General features: G+C 37.5%; 1 protein-coding gene across 1 annotated transcript in view; it reads left to right on the forward strand.

Annotated features, from left to right (window-relative positions):
- Positions 1–24421, forward strand: part of SLC30A9 (solute carrier family 30 member 9) — a 53110-nt gene that overhangs the window by 1800 nt on the left and 26889 nt on the right. The window contains 6 exon segments of the mRNA NM_001137632.1: positions 1795–1947; positions 10183–10245; positions 11392–11491; positions 14685–14777; positions 15136–15218; positions 21872–21930. Coding sequence (NP_001131104.1) covers positions 1795–1947; positions 10183–10245; positions 11392–11491; positions 14685–14777; positions 15136–15218; positions 21872–21930 — 551 coding nt within the window.

Consider the following 24421-nt stretch of genomic DNA (forward strand, 5'->3'; position numbering starts at 1 on the left):
AATTAAGTTGGATGCATGTAAGAAGCAAATATTTGAAGAACTTTGGAGGAAAAATTCTAAAAACAGGTGTTTTTCTTTGTTAAGTAACTTACATACTTCTAAAGTTTCTGTATGGATGGGAAAAACTTGTAAGGTAGAGGAGGAAACTTTGAAGGAAACAATTGCTCTATTTGCATACTTAAAAATGATACATGCCTGTAGGTCAAACTGAAAACATTTAAAAGCAAAAAGGGGAGCTCCCGTTGTGGGTCAGTGGAAAAGAATCTGACAAGTATCCATAGGGATGCAGGTTTGATCCCTGGCCTTGTTTAGTGGAGGCATTGCCACAAGCTTCAGTGTAGGTCACAGGTGCATCTCAGATCCAATGTGGCTGTGGTATAGGCGGGCAGCTGCAGCTCCAATTCGACCTCTAGCCTGAAACTTCCGTGTGCCAATAAAATAAAGAAAAAATTCAACTCTTAAATGCTTAACCTTCCATTCTTGGAGAAACTTGACTATCTCTAATGATATAATGTCATCATTTCACCTAAACCTTTAGAAAATATATAAATTATATTTAGACAGAGTTTTTAAATTTTAAAAGCTTAAAAGAGTGAAAAACAGAGGGGTGGAAGTTCTCATGTGACCCAGCAGATTAAGAATCCAACATTGTCACTGCAGAGGCTTGGGTTGCAGTTTTGGCCCGGGTTCAGTCCCTGTCCTGGGAACTTCCACATGCTATGGGCACAGACTAAATAAATAAATAAATAGGAATTCCCGTCGTGGCTCAGTGGTTAATGAATCCGACTAGTATCCAGGAGAACGTGGGTTTGATCTCTGGCCTTGCTCAGTGGGTTAAGGATCTGGCGTTGTGGTGAGCTGTGGTGTATGTAGGTTGCTGATGTGACTCAGATCCCATGTTGCTGTGGTTGTGGCATAGGCCAGCAGTTACAGCTCCTGTCTGACCCCTAGCCTGGAAACCTCCAAGTGCTGTGGGCGTGGTCAGAAAAATAAATGAATGAATGAATAAATAAATAAACAAATAAAGGCTCACATGAAAGCAGAGACAAATAGATTTATTTTTCTACCACTTTGATGCAAATGTAGCATATATTTGCCTTCTATGTTTCAGCCCTCCACAGCCCACAGCCAACCCGATGCAGCAGCTGAAGTGCTTTGTAAATAGTCTTCTATTCTTCCCTCAATTAGAATTCCCATGTACTGAGGAATCTCACCAAATGTTGATCTAATTATCTGATTTTAAGAAATCAGTGACAGTATGAATAACTGATTAATATAATTCACTTATTGATTATGAAATGAAAGAGGACTAAATCTCTAGCTAGCAGGAGGAAGGCAGGGTAATTTGGGGTAGGAAGCCTTCCTGATCTTACCCCCTCAGAAGTTTTTATTATGAAAAGTACATTATGCCAACATTTTTTTAGCAAGCAACCAGCATACAAAATCAAGAGTTTCTTTTATATGCCAGAGACCTTTCAGAGTAGCTGAATAATATGAATGTTTTATTTGACTTTATATGATTTAAAAGTTTCCATATAAATAAATTTACAAATTAGGGAAAAAAAGAAATATTATCTTAACTTTGCCTTTACAAAAAAATAGACCCTGTACACCTAAGGGTCAATTAAATACTTCCATGGAAGGGATTGCTTAGCATTGTGCATTTGGGTATATAGCAGAGTGAAAGTTTCACAGTTATTCTGTAAAATTATTTTCTTTCTAATCATAGGTATGTTTTATTAGGTATAAAAATCCTTATTGTTAGTTTAAAAGTAAATTTTTCTTTTCTTTTAGAATGGCAGAATTTAGTGTCGTTTGGAAGCTTTTCAAACATTGTTCCCTGTTGCACGCTGAATCAAGTAAAGTTGTACTCCACAAATGTTCAGAAAGAAGGACAGGGATCACAAACTCTCAAAATGGAAAAAGTACCATCATTTGATGAAACTGGTATGTATAAATCTTTTAAAACAATTTTTTTCTGTATCCTGGTATAGTTTGCCTAAGATTATTGGCTTTTTGAATGTTTGATAGAACTTACATGTAAAACCATCTAGACTAGTATTTTCTTTGTGAGGAGCCTTTAAACTGCTAAATTACTTTCTTTTAATTTTTCTGTTTCTGTTTTACTCTTGGTCAGTTATATATTTTTTCTAGGAATTTATCCACTTCAACTAAATTTTTAATTAGTTGACAAAGTTCATGATACTCTCTGTATACTCTTAGTAGCGTATATAGTTACACCCTTTTTTAAATTCCTTGTATTTTTTTTCCTTGTGTTTGTCTTATTTTCTTGATTAATCTTTCCAGAACTTTGTCCATTTTATTATTTTTCCAAGTAATAATTTTTTTGCTTTGAACCTTTATGTTGAATATTTGTTTCCTATTTCATTAATTTCTACTTTTATCTTAATTATATTATTTCTACTTCCTCTGTATTTATTTACTCTTGATTTTTTAACTCTCAGTTAGCTATTTTACTCATTAATTTTGAACGTTTCTTCTTTTCTAAAGTAGGAATTTAAGCCATGATAACTCTGATGGTGAATTTGATATTCTCTCCTTATTATTCTCCCTAAAATTTTCCTTTGGCTTTTTTAAAGCTATGCTATCAGATGTATACACATTTAGAATTGTTTTATAACACTGATAAAGTATACCTTTTATTGGTATATTACAACTCTTTTTTTTTAGTGACATCTCCACCAGAATTCATTGGTATTTTCCTGGTGTAATTTTTCCTTTGACTTTAACTTTTTTTGTCCTAATTTGATATTTTTTGTCTTTTAACGGAAAGTTTAGCCTGTTTACATTTATTGTAATCATTTATATGTTTTGACATATTTCTCCTATTGTATCATGTACTTCCTTTTGCTTTTTTTTGCCTTTAAAAAATTTTTTATTGTAGTTCCCATTGTGGCTCAGTGGTAACAAACCTGGCTCGTATCTGCGAGGACTCAGTTCCATCCCTGGCCATCCTCAGTGTGTTAAGGATCTGGCGTTGCTGTGAACTGTGGTGTAGGTTGCAGACTCGGCTTGGATCTGGCGTTGCTGTGGCTTTGGAGTAGGCTGGCAGCTGTAGCTCTGATTCAACCCCTAGCCTGAGAACTTCCTTGTGCTGTGGGTGCAGCCCTATAAAGACAAAAAAAAAATTTTTTTCTCACTCCATTATCCCCTCTCCCTCATGCACATACTTGTTGGAGAGCTGTATACTTTATGCCTGTCTAAAGCTGCAGTAACTTAGAAGTTTACTTTCCTTTTGAAAAATGCAAAGACCTTAGAACACTTTTAACTCTGGACATTCCCTCTGAACTTAACATTTTATTTGTTGGACTTGTATTTTGTGTCTATTCTGCTCTCTTTTTCTTCTATAAAATACATATTTTTACTTGTTTAAATTTATCTAAAATCCTTGTTAACCATCTTATTTCTCTGGTCTTTCTGTCTGATGTACATCCAATAGAAATTCCTTTAGGTGAGGGTCTTTTATGATAAAGGCACATTTAATATCTTATTTCATTGTCTTCTGCTGCTGTTGATGAGTCAGATATCATGCTTTTGTTTTCATATCTTTTCTGTTTGATTGCTTTTTAATTTGATTAACTATACTTTGAAAGTCTTTTCCTTTGGTGTTAACTGCAGTGTTACTATGAAGTGACTTGGTGTGTATTTCTTTGTATTTATCCTGCTTAAGATTTGTTGGGCTTCCTGGATCTGAGAATCGGCATTTTTCTACAGTTCTGAAATTCTACAATTCTCTCTTACTATCCCTTGAAATATATGTTACCACCTCTCTTTCTCTTTTTATCTGTTTTTGAAATTCTAGTTAGAAATATTTTAGACATCCTTGCTTTATTTTCCATGTCTCTAAACCTCTCTGACATACTTTGTATTTCTTTATCTTTCTGGCCTGGATCCTGGATTATTTCCTTAGGTGTACCTAGTTCATTAATTCCCTTTTAGTTGTCTCTAATCTGCTGGCTGTTACATATGTTAGGTTTTTAATTTTAGTGATTATATTTTTCATTTCTAGAATTTTTTTTTTTTTATTTTTCACCTTGCTTGGTTGGTCTCTTGTTCCTTGCTTATGTTTTCAAACCTTTAATAGCCATAGCTATTTTGTATTCTGTGACTGAAAATTTTGCTATCTGAAATCTTTTGGTTCTTACTATATTATCTTTTTTTTTTTTTTCTCTTTTGACTGCCCCCATAGTGTGCAGAAGTTCCCAGGCCAAGGATCAAACCCATGCCATATTAGCAATCTGAGCCACTGCACTGACAATGCTGGATCCTTATCCTGCTGCACCACAAGGGAACTCCATCTTACTATATTATCTTTTCCTTCTGTTTCTTGCTCTCATGCATGATCATCAACACATGATGATCTGTGTTTTTAAGCTGAGAATTGTTCATTTTCCATATCATTTTATATCTTGGAATGATACCTCTGATTGAGGATGTGTTCCTGCACTTGTCTCCATTAGCTGCTGGGGGCACAACTGGGGACCATGTTAAATTGTCAGCTTAAGATTTTTTAGACCACATTGATAGCATGAATTCAGACTACAAACTTGTGTAAGCTGCCTTATCCCTAGTATTTTCAGGTTTGTTTGTTTGTTTTTTACCCCTTCTTCACTACTTAATTCTGAAGTAGAGGCAGGCTTGCTTCTTTGCAGTTTCCTTCTGTGTGTGTTTTCTCTAGGTCATAGTTATATCAAGTGTCCAGCTTTTTTTTCTGGGTATTTCCTGTTAGACTCTGCATCTTTAGCAGAACCTAGTTTGATTCTTTGTTCTCCCATGCCCCTTGTAGCTGTGGAAGTAGAAGCTCAAAGAGTGTGAGTTTCAAAAGAAATCATCAGGGAGGAAAAATTGGCTTGGATGTGCTCTCTTATTCTATTAAAGTCCTGCTTTCCCTTCATTTTTGATCTCTTGGATCATTTTGCTAGCTTTAGCAATGCTGTTGAAAAAAAGATTTTGGGGGGGATATCTAGTCTGCTGTGCAGCGTTAAAAAGAAGTTCTTATTCACATTCATTAATTAAGAAGTATTTATTGAGCCCCTTTTTTGTGGCAGCAAATGAGTGACTCCTCTGGGTACATATTCTCTTTACTACTAAAATAGAAAATTAACAAAAAAAGTGTAGTAAGTACTGCGGTAGAAGAAATACTGTGTAGAAGAAATACTGTGTGCTGGAGGGACACCGAGTCTTAATGTGGTTGAGAAAAGTTTCCATAAAGAAATGAATTAATGTCCTGAAAGAAAAGTACATATTAGTGTGATGTGTGGAGGAGAAAAAAAGGTAACACTGCAAGGAATTTGGTGCGACTGGACTGGTGAGTAGAGGACTTGGTGGTGGAGTTTACAAGGGATGAAATTCAAGAGGTAAAAAGTAGTCATATCAGGGTTTATTTGGGAGTTTGGACTGTTTTGTAGGCAGTGAGACGCTATTAGAGTATTTTAAAGAGAGAAGTACTTAATCAGATTTAAGATTTTAGAAAGATAACAAGATGCAGACTGGAAAACAGATTGCAAAGGAGGGAGACTAAAAATAGTAATACAAATGAGGCTCTAGACTAGGTTAATGGCAATGACTTTTTTAAGAGAGTGGATGAATGCAAGAAATTTAGGAGCTGAATAATGAAGATTAGGTGGTTGAATTTGGGAGACTGAAAGAGAGGGCCAAGGAAAGGACATGCCTGGTTACCAGAATGGATTGGATGATGGTGCAGGTGATTTCATTGTCTTCTAAAATTAGGAATACCGGAGTTCTCATTGTGGCTCAGCGGGTTAAGAACCCGACTAGTATCCATGAGGATTCGGGTTCAGTCCCTGGCCTCACTCAGTGGGTCAAGGATCTGACATTGCCATGAGTTGTGGTGTAGGTTGCAAACATGGCTCAGATCCTGTGTTGCTGTGGCTGTGCTGCAGACCAGCAGCTATAGCTCCAGTTCAATCCCTAGCCTGCGAACTTCCATATGCCATGAGTGCTGCCCTAAAAAGCCAAAAAAAAAAAAAAAAAAAAGCCAAAAAAAAAATTAGGAAGTTTGGTTCTTAGAAAATACCAAACTTATCCTTGTTATAAGGGTGTTTGCTCTAGTTGCTTTCTCTTTCCAAGAGGCTCTTCTTCATGTGGCTAACTCCTTTTGGTCAGTTACAGATTATTTAGTGAAATATTAAGTGAAATGTCACCTCTGCGCACTGGTCAGTCTTTAATATTACTCTAATTTTAATTCTCTGTATAGATAGCACTTTTTACTGACTGATATTTTAAGCATCTGTTGTAGTTCTTTTTTCCCCCTTGTTTCCAAGCCTTATGATAGCAGGAACTCCAGTGCCTAGAGCAGTGATTTGCACATAGTAGAGGTTTAATAAATTTTGTAAATGAGTGAATACAGAGAGTTGTAACTTGAGGATAGAGATTTAGGAGTTATTAGCTATATCCAGATGGTAACTGAAATTATGAGTGGGTTGGAGACAGTACAGGGAGAGACTTTAGATTGGGGAGATAAGATCTTCAAGGAAGAGCTTGCAAGGAATACCTGGAGAAGTAGGAGATAAACCAAGGAGAGTATGGTTAGGAGAAGAGAGTATTTGAAGAATAATAAACATTTCATGACTATCTTTCCTTTAGTTGGATGTCTTTCACAGGAAGATTTTACAGATTTCTTGAGAAACCTGTGTTTATGTTGATGATGTGTATTTTTCATCTTCTCCCCTAAGTCCCATCCTTTCTTTGGACTTTCTGTGCAGTTTTAGCTAATTTCTCCTCTTTTTCTTGTAGTGATGGAAAATTGCTGGGGTAGATATTGGTTGAGAGTTTGATATTAGCGGATGAGGAAATGGAAGTGTAATGAGTTCCCAAGTTCTAGAAATAGCGTATTTGTTAGAATGTTGAAATGGGAGAAGGGGGAGTTGCCATTGTGGCTCAGTGGTAACGAACTCAACTAGTATCCATGAGGATGCAGGTTCAATCCCTGGCCTCACCCAGTGGGTTAAGGATCCATCGTTTCTGTGAGCTATGATGTAAGTCACAGATGTAGCTCAGATCTGCTGTGGCTGTGGCTGGAAGCTGTAGCTCTGATTCGACCTCTAGCCTGGGAACTTCCATGTGCTGTGGGTGTGGCCCTGAAAAGACAAAATAGAAAAAAGAAATGAGAGAAGGAACAGGTGATGAAATAATGTAATTAAAGGTAAAACATGTTATAATCTTCTTCTGAGGTAAAATAAACCAAATACTTAATGTTGGGTCTGTTATACAGAATGCCTAAAATTGAAATCTGACTAGGTTTCTTTTTTCTCTGCTGACTTGAAATAAAAATATTATTTTACTATATTAGGACTACATTGTTTATTGATGGCTTTATCCTGGGCTCGATTTTTCAGAATTTGCCTCTGCCAAATTAGACCTTGTTAGCCATCAGATAGACAGCAAGTAATTGCTTGATTGAAGGATAATTTGTATATTTAAGAGTTTGAGATTGACTTTTGAATAATTCAGATCACACGATAAAGTCAGAAAGAGCTCATTAAGAGGCAGAGACTTGCTAAGGAATCCTTAAGTTTTTAAGGAGCATTCAGATGTTTTAAATTTTAGTAAAATCAGTTTTAATTTTGCTAATGACAGCAGATGTGTGGCAAACAGCCAGCGCTTGAGCTTAAAACAAAATGTCTAGAGATATTCATGGATAGACTGTCTGGTTACTTATTGAAATCATAAAGACTCTACTCCAGTGATACTGATACAGTGTAAGTTTAGTAAGACAGTGGTGTGCAAAATAAGTATTCACACGTGTGTTGAGCCATTTACTAGCATTTCTTGTTTGTGGTTCTTAACACTATATAATTTAGTAAGATCTAGACAGTTTGCAATAAAGAATATTCAGAAATACCAGTTTTAGAGCATCTTATTTTATATGATTTGTTTGAATGACTTTGATCATTGTAGAAAGGAGGGGTGTCCATGAAATGTTAGAAGATTTCATGGAGTTCCCGTGGTGGTGCAGTGGTTAACGAATCCGACTAGGAACCATGAGGTTGCGGGTTCGATCCCTGCCCTTGCTCAGTGGGTTAACGATCTGGCGTTGCTGTGAGCTGTGGTGTAGGTTGCAGACGCGGCTCGGATCTCGCGTTGCTGTGGCCCTGGCGTAGGCTGGCGTCTACAGCTCCGATTCGACCCCTAGCCTGGGAACCTCCATATGCCGCAGGAGCGGCCCAAAGAAATAGCAAAAAGCCAAAAAAAAAAAAAAAAAAGATTTCAGTTGTTCGGGCACTAGGGTGACTGTTGAAAGCTTGTTACTCTGTTACTCTACCACCCTGTCCCTTCACTCTTCTTTGCCCTGTGTTCTATTCCCCAAAACAAAACTTTAAGTAAATGATATATAGACTCTACAGGTAAAAATGGTTTAGAAGTTGTTTGCTGTGTAGCTTAACAAAAACAAAAAATGAGTTAAGAACTGATTAATGTCAAGTGTTACAAAGTGTAATTATTAATTAAATAAAAGTGTTTTTAAACCTCTTTAATTTACCAATAATGCTGTCATAACCTACTTAAGATTTGATGAATAAAATCTTTTTGGATTTTCTGTATGTATTTTAGTTATTAGGACATAATATACCTATATATATACCTATATAAGTCATTTCCCTAGCGGCTTTCACTAAAAAATAATTAAGAAATATACTAAAAATTCCATGTAAGATTTTTTGTTTTTGTTTCAAGGAGAGTTTTGCTTTTATTAGTGCCTATTCTGGGAGTTCCCGTCATGGCGCAGTGGTTAACGAATCCGACTAAGAACAATGAGGTTGCGGGTTCGATCCCTGGCCTTGCTCAGTGGGTTAAGGATCTGGCATTGCCGTGAGCTCTGGTGTAGGTTGCAGATGCGGCTCAGATCTGGCATTGCTGTGGCTCTGGCGTAGGCCAGTGGCTACAGCTCCGATTGGACCCCTAGCCTGGGAACCTCCATATGCCATGGGAGTGGCTGTAGAAAAGGCAAAAAGACAAAAAAAAAAAGAAAAAAAAAGTGCCTATTCTGTTGTCATTTAATTTATACATAAGAGCATTAAAAGGTAAATCAGTGGATATGCAGAGATTCTGATCAAAATAGCAGTAGCACTGTTGAACAAATGCTCTGAGATGTCTGTTCTACTTCTCACTTATTGGAATGATAAACAAAAGATACAAAGAGAAAACTGAAGAAGCAGTTGGACTCAAAAGACATGCTATAATCTAAGAAGTAGAACAGGCCTGGCCCTGGGTCTGTAAACAGGCACTGGCAGCCAGGAGTTTGGCTCTTTTGGGGTGATAGGTCTAACAGTGCTACGTGCACAGCCAGACATTGGAGCCAGATTCACTGCATGAACTTACCCACGCCCCTCAGACAGGAGGCTCAAGCTAGCCTCTTCCATTTGTTACCTAAGGCTGTGTCTTGTCTGAGGCTGGCAGGTAGGAAGGCAAAAGGAAGAATAGGAAATGGAATCTCCTGTTTGCTGGCTTGGAGAATGGACTGAAGGGTAGGAGTTTCAGGCTGGCAGTGTGAGATCTGGTTCAGGACAGAAAGGCCAGATTGAGTTCTGAGCACTAGAGCATGAGGAGGAGAGTGAAAGGGTATATCCTATCAGAATACAATTGCAAATTCCAAAATTTTAAGTACATGGAACATCATACTGTAATATATAAATGTATCAAATCAACATGCTGTACACATTAAACTTACAAAATGATATATGTCAGTTATATTGCAATAAAAAAATACACATGTTGTTTTGTTCCTAGTTTTAAAAGAATGAACCTAAATTTTCACTGTTGAATACAATGTTTGTTACAGGTTTGTTTTATCCTTAAGGAAATTCCTTTTTGACCTAATTTTCTTAAAAAGGTTCGAAACTTCCACAGGTGATGAATTTTATTAAATTTTATTAAATACTTTTTGTTTAGCTCCGGAAATGATTCTAGTTTTTCTTCTGTCTGCTGATGAGAGGAATTAGTAGCTTTTCTAGTGCTTAACTACTCTTTCATTTCTAGGATAAATCCCACTTGATACATGACATATCTTTTTTATTTATTATGTCATATTTCTTACTTTATAGATTATCTTTTTATTATTCCCAGATTATTAGCTAATATTAAGTTTATAGGTTTGTATGAAAACAGTTGCTTATTTTAATTTTTTAAAAATAAACTTTACAGCAGAAAATATTGGTGCAGAACTGAAAGCTCCACTCCTTAAGCAAGAACCTCTCCAAGTAAGAGGTATGTTTTTTATTCTATTTTTTATTATAATGGTGTTTTGAATTAAATATTTTAAATTGGTTTATATAGAGCTCTTTATAGTTACATTACTTCTAAGGGTATATTCGGTTTTACTTTTCTTTAAATACATTGACCATAAGGGTTTATTCTGTTTATAAGCTAATTTTCTATTGAAATTTTCTTTACATTTTGGTCATAAATTACGTGGTAATTGTTTTCTTTCCTAAAGCCCAAAAAGGAATAATGGCAAATAAAATTATCAATTGCTTTATCATATTTATTTATTTATTTATTTTGCTTTTTGCTTTTTAGGGCTGCATCTGAGACATATGGAAGTTCCCAGGCTAGGGGTCAAATAGGAGCTTTAACTGTTGGCCTACACCACAGCCACAGCAATGCTGGATCCAGGCTGCTCATGGCAATGTCCAATCCTTAACCCACTAAGCAAGGACGGGAATTGAACCACGTCCTCATGGATACTAGTCAGGTTCTTAGTCTGCTGAGCCACCATTGGAACTCCTCTCTATAATTTCTAACTGATAAAAATGTTCCTTATATTTACTTCACCTCTGTAACATTATGTGAAATAACACACTGACTTTCAGACTTTTTTTGACTGCAATCCATATGAGAAATTCTAATGGTTTAGTATATATATATATAAATTATTATATGTAACTGAAACAAAAGTTTTCACAAAAAATACTTATTCGTTGTATGCAGTACTCTTTGATTATTTTCTTTTGATTTTTTTATAAAATGCTGGTTTCACCAGTGTACATAAAACACTGAACTAGCATGTAATTTCTAATTGAAATGTCAGATCATTTTCATTTAGATCCTATGCAATTTAAATTGTATTAGTACAGTTTAAACAGACCAGTAATGTCTATGCAAGGTGACCATTAAACAGAGGCTTGACATTTTGGCATCAGTTACAGATGAATCATAGAGATAAAATCTGGCTGGTTACAAGTGTATCATCTGTCTTATTCCATACTTGGAGAATTTTCTTCCAGTGTATCAGGAAAAACAGCAATTTTTCTAGAGTTCATTAGAAAGCTCACTTAAAAATCAGCATATGTTCATCTTTAAATATGACTTCCAATTTATATTTAGTATGTTTTCCTATATTTTTGGCTTTAGTCAAAGCAGTCCTTAAAAAGAGGGAATATGGACCAAAATACACTCAGAATAATTTCATCACTGGAGTCAGAGCAATGAATGAGTTCTGCCTCAAATCCAGGTACAGTATTTTTTTTTTAATGTGATAGTTTGCTATATCTAATCGAAACAACCAGTTATTTCTTAGAATTTGTTACTTGCTACCATTCATGTGAAAACTTTACCATGGCTCCTTCCTAAGTTGAAGAATATTTTTTTGCTTTGTTTTGTTTGTTTGTTTGTTTGTTTTTGTCTTTTTGCCATTTTTTGGGCCGCTCCTGCGGCATATGGAGGTTCCCAGGCTAGAGGTCAAATCGGAGCTGTAGCTGCCAGCTTACGCCAGAGCCACAGCAACGTGGGATCCAAGCTGCGTCTACAACCTACACCACAGCTCATGGCAGCGCCTTAACCCACTGAGCAAGGCCAGGGATCGAACCTGCAACCTCATGGTTCATAGTCGGATTCGTTTCCACTGAGCCACAACGGGAACTCCTGAAGAATATTTTTTTATTCATCAGTTAAATATGAAAATTATTAGCTTACTAAATTGAATTCTGCTCCAGTGTGAGTAATTCCAGTCATTCTTGGCTCCTTTAACTCAAAAAGCCAGGTTCTTTAAAATCTCTGTATCACACAAGAGCCTTAGGAGTTTTTGTTTTTATTTTCCCCTTTTTGGGCTGCCTCACGGCATGTGAAGTTCCTGGGCCAAGGATCAGATCCAAGCGACAGTTGTGCTCTACACCACAGCTGTGGCAACACTAGGTCCTTTAACTCACTGTGCTGGGCTGGGGATTGAACCTGTGTCTTGGCTCTGCAGAGATGCCACTGATCCTGTTGTACCACAGCAGGAATTCCAGAACCTTAGGAGTTTTATTGTTAATATCTAGCAGAATTATCGATAAGATTATTTCCTTTTTTTTGGGGGGGGGGTCTTTTTAGGGCCTCACCAGAGGCATGTGGAAGTTCCCAGCTACGGGTCGAATCTTGAGCTGTAGCCTCTGGCCTACACCGCAGCCACAGCAACCCCAGATCCAAAGTTCGCCTGTGACCTACACCACAGCTCATGGAAACACTGGATCCTTAACCCACTGAGTGAGGCCAGGGATCGAACCTGCGTCAGATTGGTTTCTACTGAGCCACGACAGGAACTCCAGGATTATTTGCATATTTGTATGACTTTAAAATTTGGGGGTTTTTTGTCTAGCAGAGTTGAGTACTTAATAATCTTTATATTCACACTCTTCCAACTGTGGTTTTTGTTGAGTATAACTTATTTTTGCTTTTTTCTGGTGTCTTGTTATTAATTAGCCTGCAATTAAAGAGATTTTTTTGAGGTATTTTTCATAAACTTCAGCTTTTTCCCCTATTTTGTATGTCTCCCTAGAGAAGCCATATTTATGTGGAAGATTTCTTGGCAGTTTAGACATGAGATGATCTAGACTTCTCCCTCCTTTCCCCCATGGTTATATGTTCTGTGGTATAATATCAAGAAATAAGGATTCCTATAATCAGTTTTATAGCTTGTATAACTAATGAAAGAACAATCAGTTATATTAATGATGTAAAACTATATTCTGTTTCACATACAAAAATTTTATGAATTAAGTAGGTTAGGTATTGCTGACTCCACATTATAAATGGCCAGAGAACATAATAAAAATGTTAGTGGTGACCTAGCTCATTTATTGAGTCAGTGGCAGAGAGGGAATCAGAATATACATCTTGTTACCTGGTCCAGACTTTTTTATTTATTTATTTATTTTTACTAATGTGTAATAGTTGATTGTTGACTTCTCTGTCTCTCTCCCTTTTTTCCGTTTTGGCCACACCCACAGCATACAGAAATTCCTGGGTCAGGGATCGAACTCTAGCCGTAGCAGTGACAGTACCACGTCCTTAACTCATTGAGCCACAGAGGAATTCTGATTATTTTAAATTCCAGGTTTAACTTCTATAACTTTTTCTGGGGGGGGGTTTAGGGCCACACGCTTGGCATATGGAGGTTCCCAGGCTAGGAGTCCAGCCGGAGCTACAGCTGCTGGCTTGCACCACAGCAACCCCAGATCCTCAACCCACTGAGTGAGGACAGGGATTGAACCTGCAACCTCATGGTTCCTAGTCGGATTCGTTTCCGCTATGCCATGATGGGAACTCCTTAACTTTTATAACTTAATGCATTCTGTAGTCACCAGATTTTTGTTGATAGGTCTTTTCATTACTATTACAAAATTTCCCAAGGAAGACTAATGATCAAATTTAGAATGACTCTTTAGCAGTGACTTGATGAATGTATAAACCTTTCAGGATTTAAGTGAAAGGAAAATGATTAAATAGCATGAAATTGACATATGCTCTTTAAGTTTTATTGAAGTATACTTGCTTTACAATGCTGCGCTCATTTCTGCTGTACAACAGAGTGATTCAGTTATACATATACACACATCCATTCTTTTTCAGATTCTTTTCCCATATAGATTGACATATACTCTTTACTTGATACCTATGAATAATACTACCATTTAGTATTAGTCTGGATATAAACAAATGACTGTAAATATTAAATTTAAATTCTTCAGTAGAGGAATGATACCCTAATCCATGTTCTTTCCACTTTTTACTTTTTTTCTTTATATATCAGATGTTGCAATATGTGTCCGTAGCAGATAAAATACAAGTACCATTAAAAGAAGTGACTTTCTGTATATTATGTTACAGAATCTTTATTGAGCAATAAGGTTTTAATCACTAAACCACTTTTTGTGTACAAAATATCACCTTTAACTTGATTTTTACAGGCTATACAGATTTAGCTTTTAAGATAAGGATCAAGGGAGCGGGTTCCATTGTGATTCGGTGGGTTACGAACCCAACTAGTATCCATGGGGATATGGGTTCGTTCCCTGGCCCTGCTCAGTGGGTTAAGGATCCTGCATTGCTCATAAGCTGTGGTGTAGGCTAGAGCAGCTGTGGTTCTAGCTTGGGAACTTGCATATGCTTTGGGTGCAGCCCTAAATAAATAAATAGATAAATAAATAAAATGAGGATCAGGAAATTTTCTGGTGGTGCAGTGGCACTGTCACTGCTGTAGCTCAGGTGGCTACTGTGGCGAGGGTTCAGTCCCTGGCCCAGGAAGTTCTACATGCTGCTGGTGTGGCCTGGAAAAAATAAACAAGATGAGGATCAGTGTAGTGGCTTTTATCTGCCCTTAATTGTCCTTTTAAGTACATGAACTATATGAACTTTGTCTGAATAAATTCACATGTTTCTTTCTTCAGCGATCTAGAACAGCTTCGAAAAATCAGACGACGAAGTCCTCATGAAGATACTGAGTCCTTTACTGTATACTTGAGATCAGATGTGGAGGCAAAGTAAGAACCTAGTTCTTTTAGAGTAAAAATACAAGCTAAATTAGGGATTAATAAAAATGCATTTTAGATTCAGAATTTTTTAAATGACATGTTATAAAAGCAGAGTATTTTTCTATTTGCGGATTTGTTTATCTGAGAGTTACCAGAAGGTACTCTTTAGCTAAAAAAAAATGTATAAGAAAATTTGCTGTGGAATTTACTCTTACTGTTTAGAGTTTAGAGAAGTTTCTTAAGTGCTTTATATTTTTTCTGAAAGACTTTTATTATGCTTTGTTGTTAAATTCTCTTTTAATTATAGTTACCTAGATTTATAAAAGTCATTAAAATTGTCATTGTTGGTGGCCTTGTGTGTACATAGATCTTTGGAAGTTTGGGGAAGCCCTGAAGCTCTTGCCAGAGAGAAAAAACTTCGTAAAGAAGCAGAAATAGAATATAGAGAAAGTAAGTATATTCTAGTCTAGTCTAGTCTAGTCTAGTCTAGTCTATTTATTTTTTGTCTTTTGTCTTTTGAGGGTCACACCTGCAGCATATGGAGGTTCCCAGGCTAGGGGTCTAATCGGAGCTGTTGCTGCCGGCCTACGCCAGAGCCACAGCAACTCCAGTTCCAAACCACATCTTTGACCTACACCACAGCTCACAGCAATGCCGGATCCTTAACCTGCTGAGCGAGGAGGCCAGGGATCGAACCCGCAACCTCATGGTTGCTAGTTGGATTCGTTTCCGCTGCGCCACAATGGGAACTCCATGTACATTCAATTTACAGCTGAATTAATTGAAAAGCAACTTGTAAGTAACCTGTAATAACTATATTTTCCCTAGTGGTTTTCCACCTCTTGGCTTTGGTTTTGTTGGTTGCAGCAAACATCAATTTTCATTTTTGAGATTTCACTGTTTTATAAAAATACTGATTTGTTTTCTCCTCTACGGCTTTTTAAAGATCATGAGAGCAAACACAGCTAGTTTGTGGTTTCTGTAAAACATATGAATATGAAAACTTAGGGTCTGACTTGAAGAACAGGTACGATGTTCTAAAAGTGAATCCTAGTTTCTAAGAGGTTTTGGCTTCTCAGAAGTAAACAACTGTTGAGTATCTTTATATTCACAGATATACAAAGAGAGCTGTACTTAAATCCACAGGAATGAAACATTTACTTTTCTTTTTTAAAATTTATTTTTAATTGCCATAACCTTAATTTATAACATTATGTGTTTCATGTATACAAGGTTATATTTCTTTTTCCTTTTTTGTCTCTTGTCTTTTTTAGGGCCACATTCATGGCATATGGAGGTTCCCAGGCTGGGAGTTGAATTGGAGCTGTAGCCGCTGGCCTATACCACAACCACAGCAATGCGGGATCTGAGTCGCATGTGAACGTACACCACAGAATCACGGCAACACTGGATCTTAACCCAGTGAGCAAGGCCAGGGATCGAGCCTGTATCCTCATGGATGCTAGTCGGGTTTGTTAACTGCTGAACCACAACAGGAACTCCAAGGTTATATTTCTAATTTTGTGTGTTTTCCACCAAAAATTTAGTTTCTGTTACTGTACAGTTGATCCATTTTACCCATTTTCACCATCCTTCCTGTCCCTTCCTCTCTAGTAACCACTACTGTGTTCTCTGTATCTGTATGTGTGGTTTGGTTTGGATTGTTCATTTTGTTTGTTTGTTTGTTTGTTTGTTTTTTATATTCCACATATGAAGGAGTCATATGGTGTTTATCTTTCTCCCTCTGACTTGTCTCACTTATCAGATGGCAAGATTTCATCTTTTTTTAATGGCTGAGTAGTATTTCATTGAGTAAAAATACTGTATCTTTATCCATTCATCTGTTGTAGGCACTTATGTTGTTTTCATATTTTGACTATTGTAAATGATTCTGCAAGGAACATAAGGTGCACATATCTTTTCTAATTAGTGTTTTCACATTCTTTGGAAAAATACCCAGAAATGGGGTAGCTGGATCGTGCAATTTTTTAATTTTTTGAGAAAACTCCATACTGTTTTCCTTAGTGGCTGTACTAATTTGTATTCCCATCAGCAGTGCACAAGGGTTCCCTTTTCTCCATATCCTCATCAGCGCTTGTTTTTTCTTGCCTTTTTGATGGTAGCCATCTGACAGACATGAGATGTCTCATTGTGGGTTTGATTTGCATTTCCTTAATAATTAGTGATATTGAACATCTTTTCATGTCCCTGTTGGCCCTCTGTATGGAAAAAACTTTGGAAAAATTTCTCTTCAGCTCTTCTGCCCATTTTTTAATTGGATTGTGTAGATTTTTTTGTTGTTGAAGTGTATGAGTTCTTTATATTTTTTGGCTATTAACCCCTTATCAGATATTTCATTTGCCGATATCTTCTCCTGTTCAGTAGGTTGTCTTTTCTTTTTGTTAATGATTTCCTTTGCTGCGCGGGAGCTTTTTAGTTTGATATAGTCCCATTTGTTTGTTTTTGCTTTTGTTTCCATTGCCTGAGGAGATAGGTCTAGAAAAATACTGTGAAGATCGATGTCAAAGGGTGTATTGCCTGTGTTTTCTTCCAGGATTTTTTTATGATTTCAGGTCTTATATTCAAATCTTTAATCCACTTTGAGTTGATTTTTGTGTATGATGTGAGATAATGGTCGAGTTTCTTTCTTTTTCTTCTTTTTTTTTTTTTTTTTTTTTTTTTTTTTTTTTTTTGGTATATAGTTGTTTGGTTTTCCCAGTAGCATTAATTGAAGAGACTATCCTTTCTCATTGTATGTTATTTGCTCCTTCGTCATAAATTAATTGTTCATATATGCATGGGTTTATTTCTGGGCGCTCAATTCTGTTGCATTGATCTCTCTCTCTCTGTTTTTCTGCCAATCCTATGCTATTTTGATTCCTATGGCTTTGTAATGTAGTTTGAAATCAGGAAGCGTGAAACCTTAGAGCTTTATTCTTTTCTCAGTGTTGCTCTGGCTATTTGAGGTCTTTTGTGATTTCATATAAATTTTAGGGTTTTTTTGTTCTGTTTCTGTGAAAAATGTCCTTGGGGTTTTGATAGGGGTGCATTGAATCTGCAGCAGAAATGTTTACTTGCAATGAAAGAAATACATACTGGGGGTCAGGGAGCCACAGAATTTTGGTATCACTTATTCAGTAAATGGCTTCCATTAGGCTTCTTTATAGGTAATACAGGTGCTAAAATAGGCTATGATCAGGTGTTATTCCAGTAGGGCATAATATATTGGGGAATTAGATAATTAGATACTGGTACAACAGTTATAGTTCTGGTACTCCAAACAACTGAACAGTAATGTGGCAGGGTTAAAGTAGAAATGGAGGTGCTAGTACCTGCAAAAAATATATGTATGTATATTTTTTCTTTGTCAGGCTTTATTTCGGAGGATTCTGAATTCCTTAACTATTTAAGTTCTGCCCAGGACCAAGGCTTAAATTCTGAGATAGTTATGATCAGTAGTACAGGAAGAAAAGGGATGGAGAGGGTTTCTTGAGAGTATAGGTGTTCAGAGTCAGGTAGAAGGGCAGTGGGATGGGAAGGGGATTAGGGAGATGGGGGAGAACAAGGAGAAGATATGCAAGGAAGGAAAGAATAAATAGGCAAAACCATGCTGCCCAAATTCTACTGCTGCCCAGTGGGAGCATCTCAGATTGGCTCCTAAGTCCTTTTGTCATAACTCTGGTCCTTGCTTTTAGATACAATAAGATGTTTCCAGTTTAGCTTATGTGTTTCCTGCCCCAGATTGAGAATCTGCCGTTTCTAATAGGAGCCCCTTTTCCTTTTTTTTGGGGGGGGGGGTCTTTTTATAGCTGTACTTGCAGCATATGGAGGTTCCAGGCTAGGGGTTGAATTGGAGCTGTAGCCACTGGCCTATGCCACAGCAACATCAGATCTGAGCCACATCTGCAGCCTACACCACAGCTCATGGCAACACTGGATCTTTAACCCACTGAGCAAGGCCAGGGATTGAACCTCCATCCTAATGGATGCTAGTCAGATTCATTTCTGTTGAGCCACGACAGGAACTCCCTCTCTTCCTTTTAACAGGAAATAAAATTGAGAGACCTGTAGACATTAGAATTACTCATTTTTATACATTGATATATTTTTTAGGTCTTTTTAGTGGTTAGAACTAGGAAATACTTTGTTTTTTAAGTGAAAATACATGGGTTATTCTGATAAACTTTTTTTTTTGTATTTTTTACACTGAAAAATCTTATTTCTTAATTCATTAACATAATTATATTTTTGGTTTGTTCTTATATGTATATATACACACATGGAGAGAATACAGTGTAGTTTCATTTTGATACATTATCAGTATTATTGGTATCAAGGTGATTTAAGATTTCTGTTTTTCCTTTTGTCTTTAATATATGTTGCACTAGGGATATATAGTCAGTCATCTATGCTTTAAAGTCGCTTGTAATTTCTCACTGTATGGATTAAACCATCTAATAGATACAAAATTAGGTTTATTTGTTTCAATTTGCATTTGATTTTTAGAAATTTAGTTTATTTTTTGTAGAACAGTTACATGATTCCAAAATCACATCTACCAGACAAACTACTTCAGAGAAGTTTAGCTTCCACCTGTCTTCTCTACCCTTACTCCTTCCCTTTCCCATAGGTAACTGAAAAATTAGTTTGGAGGTTATTTTTTCCATTAAAAAATATAATAAAATAGCATGCATACTGGTAATTAATACCTCCCTTTTCATAAATAAGGCATAAACTATACATACTTTCTGTCCTTTTTTTACTTGATAATATGTTCTGGGGAACAGTCCATAGCAGGAAATAGAGACATTTCTTCATATCTATTATCATAGTCCATTTTGGGGGTTACACCATAGTTTATTCAGTTATTCTCTAATAGGTCATTCCTGGTCTTCTACTACTAAAATAATGATACCATGCCTAGCCTTGTACATATACTAAAGGAAATATTGAAAGTACAAAATTTGAGAAAGCGCAGTAATAGAAATTTTTTTTTCGGGGGGTGGGGTGGGTGGGAAGGGAGCCGTTCTTAGGCAGGGATCAAACCTGTGCCATAGCAGTAACAATACCAGATCCTTAACCTGCTGAGCTACCAGGGGAGCTCCCCTATATTTTTATTTTTATTTTTATTTTGTCTTTCTAGGGCCGCAACTGTGGCATGTAGAGGTTCCCAGGCTAGAGGTCTAATCACAGCTGTAGCCGCCAGCCTATGCCACAGCCACGGATCTGAGCCATGTTTGTGACCTACACCACAGCTCACGGCAATGCTGGATCCTTAACCCACTGAGCTAGGCTCAGGGATTGAACCTGCAACTTCATAGGTCCTAGTCTGATTGGTTAACCACTGAGCCACAGTGGGAACTCCCCTCCCCTATATTTTTAAAACTTAAGCTAAAAATGGAGAATTGGTTCTTGTATCAGGCTTAAAAAACTCATATTTTTTAGTTAATACTGAGAAGAGAATCTTAGCAAACTGCCTTTATCTCATTGCAAAATGCAATATAAAATTTGTCATTTTAACTTTTTAAAGTGTATAATTCAGGAGTGTTAAGTATATTCACATTGTTATGAAACAGCTCCAGAAAAATATTTTCTAGAACTCTTTTGTCTTGCAAGACTGAAACTATACACGTTAATTCTCTTTAACCCCTCCCTCTGGCCCCTGATAACTACTGTTTTTTTTCTGTTTCTATGAATTTAACTACTGTAGATACCTCATGTAAATAGAATCATACAGTAGTTGTCTTCTTGACTAAGTTATTCCCTTAGCATAATGTCCTCAAGGTTCAACCATGTGATAGGATTTTCTTCCTCTTAAGTCTGAATAATATTCCATTGTATGTATAACACAAGTTGTTTATCCATTTATTTATCCATGGATATTTTGGTTGCTTTCACTTTTCTTGCCCGTTGTGAATAGTGCTACCTATGGTTTTGAGTGTAAAAATATCTCTTTGAGATCCTGCTTTCATTTTTTTTTTGTTTTTGGATATATATCCAGGAGTGGAATTGCTAGATTGTATGATCATTTTTAATTTCTTGAGGAGCCTCCATATTGTTTTCCATGGCAGTTCCAATATTTTATAATCCTACCAACATACTCAGGATTCCAGTTTCTCTGCATCTTTGCCTACACTTATTAGTTTCTGATTTTTTTTTTTTTTCTTTTTAGGGGCCAAACCTCAGCACATGAAAGTTCCCAGGTTAGGGGTCGAATTGGAGCTGCAAGAGCCAGCCTACGTGACAGCCACAGCAATGCCAGATTTAAGCTGTGACCTACACCACAGCTCACGGCAGTGCTGGATTCTTAACCCACTTAGTGAGGCCAGGGATCGATCCCACATCCTTATGGATACCACAGGAACCTGGGGATTTTTTTTGGAGAGTAGCCATTCTTTCCTTTTTTGTTTTTTGTTTTTGCTTTTTAGGGCCGCACTCGTGGCATATGTAAGTTCCCAGGCTAGGGGTTGAATCAGAGCTACAGCTGCTTGTCTACACCACAGCTCACAGTTCGCATCTGCAACCTATACCACAGCTCACACCAACGCTGGATCCCTGACCCACTGAGTGAGGCCAGGGATCAAACCCACATCCCTCATGCATACTAGTCAGATTCCTTTCTGCTGCGCCACAACATGAACTCCAATAGTAGACACTCTGATGGGTGTGAAGTGATACCTCATTGTGGTTTTGATTTGCATTTCTCTAATGATTAGTGGTATGAGCTTCCTTTTTTATGCTTGTTGGCCATTTGTATATCATCTTTGGAGAAAATTCTAATTCAAGTCCTTTGCCTATTTTTGTCTTATTTTATTTTATTTTTGGCTGCACCTGCACCATGCAAAAGTTCCCAGGCCAGCAATTAAACCTGAGCAATGGCAGTGACAATGCCAAGTCCTTAATCACTGGGCCACCAGGGAACTCCCTGCCTATTTCTTTAATCAGGTTACAAATTTAGCTTTCTTATAATAAATAACCTAATATTTGTATTGGTAACTAGTAGAAGACTATTTAACGTGGTCTTAGAATAATTCTGTTAATCTGAAATGTGACTGATAAGAATATATATGCACTAAATGTATTGTGTAATTCTTTTCTTCTAGGGTTATTTCGAAACCAAAAAATATTGAGAGAATACAGAGACTTTCTGGGAAATACTAAGGTAAGAATATCTTTCTGTTAATGTTATGTATGTATGTATGTGTTGTGGAGCAAAATCCTAGTATCAGTCCATTGTCAGTGTCCAGCATGTCTATAATCTGATTCCAAGATACTATTTTTTTTTTTTTGTCTTTTTGTCTTTTGTTGTTGTTGTTTTGTTGCTGTTGTTGTTGCTATCTCTTGGGCCGCTTCCGCGGCATATGGAGGTCCCAGGCTAGGGGTCCAATCGGAGCTGCAGCCACCGACCTACGCCAGAGCCACAGCAACGCGGGATCCGAGCCGTGTCTGCAACCTACACCACAGCTCACGGCAACGCCGGATCGTTAACCCACTGAACAAGGGCAGGGACCGAACCCGCGACCTCATGGTTCCTAGTCGGATTCGTTAACCACTGCGCCACGACGGGAACTCCACTATTTTTTTTTAATAATGATTTTTTTTTTCCATTATAGCTGGTTTACAGTGTTCTGTCGATTTTCTACTGTACAGCATGGTGACCCAATTACACATACATATATATATTCTTTTTTCTCACATTATCATGCTCCATCATAAGTGACCAGACATAGTTCCCAGTGCTACACAGCAGGATCTCATGGCTAATCCATTCCAAAGGCAATAGTCTGCATCTATTAACCCCAAGCTCCCCATCCATCACACTCCCTCCCCCTCCCCCTTGGCAACCACAAGTCTATTCTCCAAGTCCATGATTTTCTTTTCTGTAGAAAGTTTCATTTGTGGCGTCCAAAATATTTTTTTTTTTGTCTTTTCTAGGGCCACACCCGTGGCATATGGAGGTTCCCAGGCTAGGAGTCTAATCGGAGCTGTAGCTGCTGGCCTATACCACATTCACAGCAACGTGGGATCTGAGCCGAGTCTGTGACCTACACCTTAGCTCAGAGCAAACACCAGATCCCTGACCCACTGAGCAAAGCCAGGGATCAAACCTGCATCTTCATGGATACTAGTTGGATTTGCCTGCACTTCGCCACTACAGAACTCCTTTAAAGACTATCCTTATTTAGATAGTTGTAGCCAGCTCTACCCTTCTTTCCCAAATACAGAGCCATGGAAGAATAGAAGGGAATGTGCACCAAATTCTAGAATAAAGGAGGGAGCTAAGCATGCCCACATTCTCTCCCCAGTTTACCAGTTTTGTTCCCTCAATAAACTTAGTCATCCTCCGGGGCACTGGTAGGGAGTGGGGGGAGGGTTATGTGCAAGAGGCTGACAATTTGGGGGGAAAATTCCCTCTTTGTGGAAGTTAGAGAAGTGAGGATGAAGTGCTGACGTGCCCATAAGTATTCATGTTCCTTGGGATTCCTTACTTTCTAGAAGCCAAGACACCCTTTCTCCTGGCTTTCCTCTTCATTGGTTCTGTCTCCTCTTCTTTCTCTTTTGCAAAAGATCCTGCTTTTTTAACCTGGCCTTTAATTGTCAGACATTCATTATAGGTTCTTCTATATTTAAATCTGTTGGCAGGACCCATTGGCATTTTCTCCAAAATAGATACCAAGTATGACTGTTTCTCATCATGGCCTTTATTTTAACCTTACTCTAAACCATCACCATCTCTTATCCCCCAAATTGATCTCTCTTGTTTTGCTTTTGCCCCCATAATTTATTCTCTACATCATAAACTATATCTTTTAAAAACATAAATCAGACTGTATTAAGCATCTGTTTAAAATCATCCAGTGGTGCCGTTTTGCAATTCTAGCAACATAGATGCAACTAGAGTTTCTTTTTTTTTTGTTTTTTGTCTTTTTAGGGCTGCACCCGTGGCACATGGAGGTTCCCAGGCTAGGGGTCTAATCGGAGTTGTTGCAGCCAGCCTATGCCAGAGCCACAGCAACGCCAGATCCGAGCTGCAGCTGGGACCTATACCACAGCTCACGGCAACACCAGATCTTTAACCCACTGAGCAAGGCCAGGGATCGAACCCAAAGCCTCATGGTTCCTAGTCGGATTCATTTCTGCTGGGCCACAACGGGAACTCCTAGAGTTTCTTATACTAAGGGAAATAAGTCAGAAAGAGAAAGCTAAATACCATATGACATCACTTATATGTGGAATCTAAAATATGGCACAAATGAACCTATCTACAAAACAGAAACAGACTCACAGACATAGAGAACAGTCTTGTGGTTGCCAAGTGGGAGGGGAGACAGTGTAGGATGGACTGGGAGTTTGGGGTTAGTAGATGCAAACTATTACATTTAGAATAGATAAGCAATGAGGTCCTACTGTACAGCACAGGGAACTATTTCTAATTTCCTGGAATAGACTGTGATGGAAGATAATATTAGAAAAGGAATGCATATATAACTGGGTACTTTGTTGTACAACAAAAATTGGTACAACATTGTAAATCAACCATAGTTTAATTAAAAAATAAAAAAAGATTCACCCTTCTTACCATAGTGTACAAAGTCCTGTTGGGATATGGCCTCTGCCTCCTCCTGTGGCCTCAACTCCTATCATTTCCCTGC

The sequence above is a fragment of the Sus scrofa genome, chromosome 8 (assembly GCF_000003025.6).
Source record: "Sus scrofa isolate TJ Tabasco breed Duroc chromosome 8, Sscrofa11.1, whole genome shotgun sequence".
Lineage (NCBI taxonomy): Eukaryota > Metazoa > Chordata > Mammalia > Artiodactyla > Suidae > Sus > Sus scrofa.